Here is a 9,352-nt window from a genome sequence, read left to right as displayed (position 1 = left end):
GAGATGGCCCCAGGGGCAGGTCCCCTCTCCGCCACTTACTAACTGGGTGACCTCGGCAGGTCATGGCAACTGTCTGAGCCTCAGTTTCCTTATCTGTGAAATGGAGCTCGTAATTGCCAGTAATGGTGGGGCCAGCACTTTGTAGGCGCAACAGGGGAGAGGCAAGAGGTGCAGGTGCCCTACCCCAATCTGAAGTCATCAAAATGTGCTGCTCGCCACATCTCGGCCGAGGGAGGTAGAAGCTGCAATTAAATGTGGATCACTCTGGGCTGGAAACCTGTGTCGGGATGTCCCATTAGGAAGTCCCTGTGACCTGACGAGGCAGAGCAGGCTGTGTCCTGTCAGTCAGGTGGGTGTCCACAGGCGCCTGCTGGCGCACCAGCACAGCCACTACCCCGGTCCCAGTAGGTTATTGATGGCAATGGGCCAGGTTAGCCCAGTGACTGGACTGGGTGGTTTTGATTCCCTCCGGGACATCTGGCAACATCTAGAGACATTTTTGTCACAACTGGAGGCGGGGGTACTACTGGCATCTAGTGGGTGGAGGCAGGGATGCTGCTACACACCCTACAGTGCCCAGGACAACCCCATGTGGCAGAGAATTATCTACCCCACATGTCGGTAGTGACCAGAATAAAAGTCCTGGTGTGTGGACCCTTCTTGCTGCCCACAGAGGCCCTCAGATACAACAGTGATCATCGTGAACGTTTACTGGGCACGTTTCCATGTATTAGCTTCCTCTATGCCTGCAGCAATGCCATGAGTCAGTGAGGAGCCTGGGTTGCCTCATTGCTCATGCTGCGCTACAGTTAGCTGTGTCTGGGGAACCCCGGCTTTGGCTACTTGAGAATCGAGCCCCCTTTCCTGGTGCCTGAAGGCAGTCATAAGAGCCCTGCACTAAGATTCCAACTGACCGCTGTCAGAAACAGGCCTGAGCATGTGCGCTGTGCACCGCCCTTCAGGAAGGCAGGGGCTGCCCGTCACCACCCTGACCTCTGACCTCTGACCCCAGCAGCATTTCCCACACGGCCCCCTCGGGGGAAGAAGTATGAACAGAAATGCCCGGGGTGTTCTGACTGCTTCTGGGGCCCCCCCAAGAAGCTGGAATTTGGTCTGTAACAAACAGATGTATAACATATGCCGGGTCCGGAGCGATTCCCCTCAGGACTTCTCCTGAAGAAGTCCTGGTGCATGTTGGGATCATACGGGGAGCTTTAAAAATATACCATGTGCCAGAATGGAGAGCATGTTGGGGGTCGCAGGGGCAGGAGGGAGGGGTGTGGTCACAGAACGGCAGCCCCAGGGGTCGTCGTGGTGGTGGATGCCACCTATATGTGTGATAACAATTGTGTAGAAGTCACACACGCACACGCACACATGCACACGCACACATACTAGTACAGGGAAATCTGAGCAGGATCTGTGTATGGTACCAATGTCAGTATCCTGGTTGTGATACCACGCTAGCGTTTTTCAAGGTGTTACTTTTGGGGGAAATGGAAAAGGGTGCACAGGCATTCTGTGGATTATTTCTTAAAACTGCTGGTCAATCTACACTCATCTCAAAATAAAAGGGTTAATTTGGGAAAGTACACACACCATTGCCCTGCCACAGGGTTAATGACTTCATTGGCCTGTGGTGGAGCCTGGGTGTGGGCAGGTCTTGAGGTTCCCACATGGGTCCAATGGGCGGCCAGGGCTGAGAGCCACTGTCCCCTTTGGGTCCAGGATGGACAAGGCTGGACGGGCTCTGATCAGGCCGACCTCGGGGGTTGCTGCATCCTCCTGGGTCTGTGATGATCGTCCACTTTCCCTGCCATTTGCCACCCAATCCCGGAGAGCAGAGGGGTCTAGACTCTGCTGATGACCCCCAGGTCACTGGTATCTCCAGGGCATGGCACGTCTTTCCAGGTTGGTGTGGCGGGAGGGTTGAGGGGTCTGGTTCAGACCAGGCCTGACTCCTGTGCCAGCCTATAGAACAGGCCCTTCCGGGCCAGCAGCTGAGCAGGGCTGCCGCTCTCTGCCACCTGCCCTTTGTCCATGACCAGCACCCTGTGGGGGAGAGGGAGATAGGCAGCTCCTTGGACACCAGCCTGGTCCCTGGGCCGCTCGGAGAGCCCAGCATGCCTGCTCTGAGGTTTGCTCCCCAGAAGTCTGGCCTTCTGTGTGGTTTCCTGGTTGTAAGCATCTACTGGGCATATGTCCTTGGGCTCATCTCTTCCCCTTTGGGCATCAGTCTTGCCACCTGTACAATGGGCACCTGATAATCCATTCCATCACCTTTCCAGCTCTAAATTCGGATGCCTTCCTTCCCCACTGCAGGGTCCCTGGGGCCAGCGCCTTGGGGGGACTTACCTGGCACAGTCCATCACGGAGCGCAGGCGGTGGGCGATGAGCAGCACCGTGCAGTGGGCAAACCAGCTCTCAAGGGCGGCCTGCATCTGGAGCTCAGTCCCCGGGTCCACGGCGGCCGTGGCCTCGTCCAGGATGAGGATCTGGGTTTTCCGGAGAAGGGCACGTGCCAGACACAGCAGCTGCTTCTGGCCCAGGCTAGGAGGGAGTGGGACAGTCAGGCCAGATGTTTGTGTGTCTGCATGTCAGAGTTTGTAGGGCGTGCCCACAAATGCGTCTCCACAACAGCCACAGAAGTGGTGGCCCCAGCCCACAGAGCTGGTAGAAATCCCCGCCCTGCCATTTTTTGATCAGGTGACTTTAGGCAAGTCATTCGAACCCACCGTGCCTCAGTTTCCCTGGGAGGACGGGGAAATAGGGAATTGTTTAAAGAGTTTTTGAGTTTCAGTTTTGCAAGATGAAAAAGTTCTGGAGTTGGGTAGCACAGGATGTAAATGTGCTCAATGCTACTGAAGTATACACTTAAAAATGGGTAAGATGGTCAATTTTATGGTGTATTTTTTACTACATTTTAAAAAACGTTTTCAAAGGCATACTTGATACCCTCAGTGGGCATGGGTCCAGCACCCAATATCACACACGTTATTTCTATAGCAAAGTAGGTGCTGGGTGGGATAAACGCTAAACATAGTCTCGTATCAGCAGAGGTTGGGTTTTGCCACTAACTAAATTGGGAAACCGAATTTAGGAAAAAGAGACGTGATATTCAGAGACGGTGTTGGAGTTTGGAACTGCTGAAAAGGGATGGGGCTCCTACCGTGATTATTAATAGGATGGGGTTGATGGTCTATGGGGAAGGCACACTTCCAGGGCACACTGCCCCTGGGGAGAGCCGTGGCCACACGTGCCTCTCCCTCCAGCTCCCCTGAGGTCCAGGCTGTGGTGGGGCAACCCTACCTGAGGTCATCGCCTTGGTCGGCACACTCGTACTGCAGCTGGCCGGGCAGGCTGGCCACCAGGGCTCTGAGCTGCACCGTCTCCAGGGCCTGCCAGATGGCTTCGTCCGTGTGCTCCTGTAGCATGTCAAGGTTCCTCCTCAGAGAGCCGGGGAACAGGATGGGGTCCTGGCCAGGACGGGCAATGGGTCAGGCTGGCCCAGCCACGATCCCACCTCTGCCCACCCTGTCCCGAGGCCTCACCTGGAGGATGATGGTGATCCTAGACCGCAGCGTGTGCAGCCCCACATGGCTGATGGGGACCCCGTCGATCCAGACCTCACCCTCAGCTGCCTCCAGGAGCCGCAGCAGGCCCCCGGCCAGGGTGGACTTCCCGGCCCCCGTCCTGCCAACGATGCCCACCTGCCAGGGGATGAGAGGGCAAGGCCACTGTGACTAGGCCGGGTCAGAAGAAGGCGGGCACAGCCTAGGTTTCCTGGGCATCTCTTTGGGACATGTTTCCCCTGCACCCAAGATCCATCTGCCCACTACCCATCATCCTTTGAGCATCCATCCTTCCATCTACCCAACTTTCCCTATATCTGTCGTCGATCCACCCAACCTTCTGTCTGTATTCTTCTCTATCTTTCCCTCATCCCAACACATCTATCCTATCTTCCCAACTATTCCCACCACCTTCCTTCAATATCCGTACCCTCCTCTGTTTCTCCATTTCCCCCATCCTTCCGTCCACAGCCCTCCATCATCCCTCATTCTTCCTGCCAGCCCCATGTCATTTTATTCATGTCCCATCCTTCCATCTGTCCCTCATCCTTCCTTCTATCCATCTCTCATCCTTTCTCCCACGACCTCCTGTCCAGCCATCCATCCCCATCCTTCCATCCATCTCTCCATCCTTTGATCTGTCCCCCATCTACCCTTTCATTCTTATCTTTCTTGCTGACTGTTGCATGCTCAGTGTCTGACACATGGTGGGGGGTCGACACTATTTGTTTAATAAATGAATAAAATGTGTCGCCCCACTGTATGACAGCCACCCTCTTAGACACCAGCATAAAAATAAAGAGTCCTTGCGCCAAAGGACTGTGTGCTCTCAAAAGGAGGGCGACTGAGTAAACTTAATTTTAATAAAGTGTGATGATCACTCTCTACCATCAAGCTCCGGACCTGTAGCAATGGAGGTAAGCCAGGAGGTAAGCTGTTCCTATTCCCTTGGATAGGGGTTGATGAGGTAATCAGAGAAGGCTTCATGGAGGAGGGGTACTTGAGTGGGATATTGAAAGGCAAGCAGTTCAGAGAGGGGGCAGGTTCCAGGTAAACCACAGTGCTAGATTGAAAGCTCCCTGAGCTCCCAGAGGCAGCTGTTCCACAAACGTGGACTAAGCCCCGGCAGGGCACTGAATGCAGCATAGAGCTGGGCAGCACCTTGACTGCCAAGCTCAGGAGTTTGGGCTTTGCCCTGAAGGAAGCCTGGAGCAGGTGGAAGGTCTTGAGCTGGGGAAAGACATGCTCAAATAAAGGTCACAGGCGAACAGAAATAGGCTGAGGGCTCAGATGGGGGCCTGGGGCCATCAGGGGGAGGGCAAGGAGGGCTTCAGGGAGGAAGTGTCGCAGGGTGGGAAGGGAGAAGAGGGATTCAGTGAAGGAGCCTAACGGGATAAATGGGACAATACTAGCGCCTTCCTCATAGGGCTGTTGTCAGAGTGAAAATGCAAATGCTAATGAATGAAAGCACCGGTAAACATTTCTGAGGCATGTGCTCTGTTCCAGGCACTGTTCCAGGCAGTTACACTTCAAAACACCACTATGTGACATTGACATTGGCATTCCCATTTACAGGTGGGAAAACTGACTCATGAAGTAACTTGCCCGAGGTGAGCCTTGGCAGAGCCAGGATCTGAGCCCTGAAACTGGATGAAGTATGTGGAGCATTTAGCACTTTGCCCGATAGTTCAACTGATGTTCAAGAAAGAAGAAAAGGGAAGCTGGGGAGATGCCGCCTCTGGGACCTCACGGTGGGTGGGTGGGTGGGTGGGTGAGTTCCCCCTGGTGGAGTCAGGTTTGGTGAGATAAGTTCAACTTAGGGTGTGGTGGGCCTGAAGATGAGGTGCCCCGGGGTGGGGATGTGGAACGGGAAGGTGCTCAGGGCCTGAGCCCTGGGGAGATGCCCAGCCTGGCCACGGCCCCGAGTCCTCCCCAGCTGCCCTGTGGCCTGGCTTCCATGAGGAAGAAGGTCTGGAAGCGCTGCTCACCTTCTCTCCTGCGTGGATCTTGAACGACACATCCCGCACGGCCAGCGGGAGCTCGGGCCGGTGTCTCAGCCCCAAGTCCCGGAACTCGATTTGGCCCCCACAAGGCCAGGGGGGCTGGGTTTCACAGGTGGGCAGTGTCCAGGGCGCCTGGGGCAGAAGGGGACACTGAGTTAGAGGAGCCGTTCTCTGAGGCTTCTCACAAAAGGTCTACCTATTTGAGCCTCGGTTTCCTCTTCTGTAAAATGGGCATGTTTACTGCTATTTTATAGGGACGTGGAACATAGCAAAGCTAAAAACAAATATCTGGTAGCGTAAAAATGATGGTGTTGGCTGTTCTTTATCTTTTTAAATTATTATTAGCCACTGTTAATTGTCAAATAATATTCTCTCTTCCTCTAGTAGGGTAGGTCCTCTTTTTGCCTTTGAGAAGAGGGCAGGTCTGTGCAGCAGGGAGTCCAATGCTGCCATTGGTATCCCTGCGACCTTGAACAGGTCACTCCACCCTCTTGAGTCTCAGTTTCCCCATCTGTGAAATGGGGCTAATGAGAGCAGTGGGCGTGTATTGCTTGTTTATGTGGCGCCAGACCCTGCACTAAGTAAGCCCTTTATTGTGGGATCTCACTTGACCCTCCCAGTGTACCCAGCGTTGTTAGTGGCTGGTGGCTCTTCTGTCCCTGTAATGTCGCTCTCATGTGCCGTTACCTGGCGGTGGCATTCCTGTTCCTCCTGTCCCCTGTCACTCAGAAGAAGGACCTGCTTGCCCAGTCGAGGAAGCAAAGGACCCAGGATCTGACTTGGCTCCAGACCCCATGCTCTTAACCATTACCGTGGCCCTGGCTGGGACTCCGGCCTACAGTGGTGGGGGCTCCAAAGCCCACGGCAGACGGCCACCTGGTCCACTGACCTCTGCTGTAAGTCCCAGGTGGGGCAGACCCTCCACCCCCACTGCCCCCCACCTCCTTGGGTGTCCGAGTGTAGTCCTGCATCCGCTCCACCGACACGATGCTGCTCTCCAGGTCTGTCCAGCTGCGAACAGCCCACTGCAGCGTCTGGGTCACCTGGTGGGAGAAGACACCTCGGATTGGCTTGAGTAAAACCACCCCACAGGTTTGCATCAGCTCCCCCGAGGCAGGGGCTGGGAGGCAGGCCTCGGGCAGATAAGGGGACTGGACTTGACTGCAGCCTCCAGGACTCCCCTCTCCTTTCGGTAGAACCAGAGCATGCAGAGCAGAAAGGAGCCCTCAGACCTCAGCTTGTCCACCTTGTCTTGATACAGGTGGTGGGGAGACAGGACCAGAGAGGGTGCATGGCCCTCCCAGGAACACCCAGTAGGACCCAGGCCCCGCTGACTTCTGTTCTGAGAGGTTTTCCTCCCCGATTGCTCATCACACTTGGAACCATGGGCAGCTTCTCACCAGGGCCCACCCTCCTCTCTCCAAACTCATTTCCCTCCAATCTCACCCTCGCCCACACTCTCCAGCCATACCACCTGCTTGCTGTTCCTCTAGCACACCAGTCACGCCCCCCGCCCCCCTCCATCCCAGGGCCTTTCCTCCTGCTGGTCCCTTCCCCAAGAAAGCTCCCTCCCTTCCTCCCTCCCTCCCTCCCTCCCCTCTTTCCTCTGGGCCACAGCTCACAAGCCCCCTCCACAGAGAGGCCTTCTGGGCCAAGCAGTAGAGGAATACACACCCACCAAGCTTTGACCTCTCACCTTGCTTTATGCTTACGCTTAGTTGCCTCAACTGTAAAATGGGGATAATAATATAACCCCTGATGGGGTTGGGGGCACGATTAAATGAGTTAATGTTTATAAAGCTCTTAGAACAATGCCTCATTCATAATGAATGTTACTTATAAGTATATTTTTCCCTTCACAGATGTCATGACCTGACATCAAATATTGTTATTAATAGATAACAAAAAGTTAACAATGCACTGGGATGCACTTTATATACTTTATCTCAACTAGTGGAGGGATTAATACCCCATTTTTCAGATGAGCTCACTGAGGCTCGGAGACGGAAGACTCTTGCTCAAGGTCCAGCAGGGTCACCTCAGCTAAGCTCTTGTAAGAGCCTTATTTTCCTCACTGCTTGGTAGTTTGGACTTGGGTCCTTGAAGGTCCCCCTTACATGGATCTGTCTGTCTCTGTTCTGCCTGCTCCTTGGGATCAGGTTGGGGTGTCAGGAGTACCTGGAGGGCGGCGGAGACGGAGAAGCCCACGAGGCCAGCGCTGAGATGGGCCTTGCTCAGCACAGCACACGTGGCAGCGGCAAACACCAGCCCGTTCCCCAGGAGCTCCAGGTTGGCAGCGAGCCACCTGAAAGGGGGTGCAGGTACAAGCAGGGTCAGCGGGGGCCCTCTCTGTGGGACCTGCTCCTCTGGGCACAAGGTCTGATCATGGTGCCGGCTCGAGTGCCCATGGGGGTCCTGACCACGGCCTCCTCCACACCCAGGCCCCACCCAAGCTCAGTGGGTGGGGAATTGACGCTGTCTCACCTGTGCCCAGCCCAGGGCTCGGCGCACGGTAGGTGCTCTAGTTAAGCTTTGCCATGCTGCCAATATTCTGTGTTTGGGATACGCCAAGTCATATACCCTTGTGTTTTCCGGACTAAACCCAGTCTCCATGCTCACGTGGCCACCATCTTATGTTCATGCACAGGTCAGCTTGAACATCACCTCCTCAGAGAGCCTTCCAGGACTGCTCCTCCTTTTCTCTCCAACATAGCACTGATAACTTCCTTCATGACAGTCGTCATTCTTCATAATTCAACTACTTAATCAGTCCCTGACTCTCAGTCTCCACCAGGAGATCAGGAGCTCTGCGAAGGCAGTGGCTTGGTCTCCTTCATGCTCTGTCCCCAGTACCTAGCATAGGACCCAGCCCAGAGTAGGTGCTCGACAGATATATGCTGAATGGATGAATAAATGCACACCCCCTTGTATTGAATTCCTACTCTACCATTCATTCATTCATTCATTCATTAGCAGATGTGTATTGAGCACCTACTGTGTGCTACGCATATTGGAGGTGCTGGGGATACAACCATGAACCAAACAAATAAAAATCCCTGTCTTTAGGGAACTCTGGGCTTTCTACATATAACACCAAGTCCTCCCAACAACCCCACAAAGTGGGTGGTTGTTTTCCCCATTTGACAGCTGAGGACGCTGAGGCTCAGAAGGGTAAGGTACTTGCTTAAGTCCAGACACATAACAAACATCAGGATTTGAGGCCACATCTGTCTGAATGATGCCAGAAAGCACATACCCTTTCCAACAGGTCATTTTTCTCAATGAACCAACTAACAAATGAATGAACAAAGACCCACCTAGGGTCTCCCCCTCCCTAGACCTTGGGGAAACCCTTCACTTCTTTGAACCTCGGTTTACCCATCTATGGAGTGAAGTAACATCTGATTCATTACAGCTGAGAGGTTTCAGTGAGATGTGCTATATATAGCATGGAAATCACTGAGGCTTGCACATGGTAGGTGCTTTCTAAATGTTCATAAGGTTCCTCCTCCCTAGGCCAGGACTCCAGGAAGGGGCAAGGCAGGTTACCCAAAAGGCATATGGCATTGAGACACTGCTCACAGCTACAGGGCCTCATCGCCCCAGCTGACTAGGGAGCTGGCAAAAGGGGGAAAAGAATTCACATTTATTGAGCACCTAATCAATAAATTGTGCGCTTCACTCTCTATATTCTGGTACCAGACTCCTTGGGTTCAAATCCTGGTTCTACCACATATTCACTGTGTGACCCTGGGCAGTTCCTACATCTCTCTCTGC

The 9,352-nt window shown here is 54.0% G+C and overlaps 1 protein-coding gene across 9 annotated transcripts in view; it reads right to left on the bottom strand.

Moving 5' to 3' along the window:
* Positions 1 to 1,133: 1,133 nt before the first annotated feature.
* The window catches only part of ABCC6 (ATP binding cassette subfamily C member 6), a 51,646-nt gene continuing 43,427 nt past the window's right edge, over positions 1,134 to 9,352 (bottom strand). For all 9 annotated transcript variants that reach the window (XM_036308377.1, XM_036308378.1, XM_036308379.1 and 6 more), the window contains 7 exons: positions 7,754 to 7,880; positions 6,517 to 6,618; positions 5,561 to 5,707; positions 3,552 to 3,710; positions 3,310 to 3,476; positions 2,356 to 2,550; positions 1,134 to 2,052 (listed from right to left, as the gene is read on the bottom strand). In XM_036308377.1, coding sequence (XP_036164270.1) covers positions 1,944 to 2,052; positions 2,356 to 2,550; positions 3,310 to 3,476; positions 3,552 to 3,710; positions 5,561 to 5,707; positions 6,517 to 6,618; positions 7,754 to 7,880 — 1,006 coding nt within the window. In that variant the 3' untranslated portion in view covers positions 1,134 to 1,943. The remainder of the gene's footprint in view (positions 2,053 to 2,355; positions 2,551 to 3,309; positions 3,477 to 3,551; positions 3,711 to 5,560; positions 5,708 to 6,516; positions 6,619 to 7,753; positions 7,881 to 9,352) is intronic.

Source organism: Myotis myotis, unplaced genomic scaffold (assembly GCF_014108235.1).
Source record: "Myotis myotis isolate mMyoMyo1 unplaced genomic scaffold, mMyoMyo1.p scaffold_m19_p_5, whole genome shotgun sequence".
Lineage (NCBI taxonomy): Eukaryota > Metazoa > Chordata > Mammalia > Chiroptera > Vespertilionidae > Myotis > Myotis myotis.
Note: the sequence above shows the minus strand (reverse complement) of the source record. Positions and strands in the feature narration are given on the sequence as shown.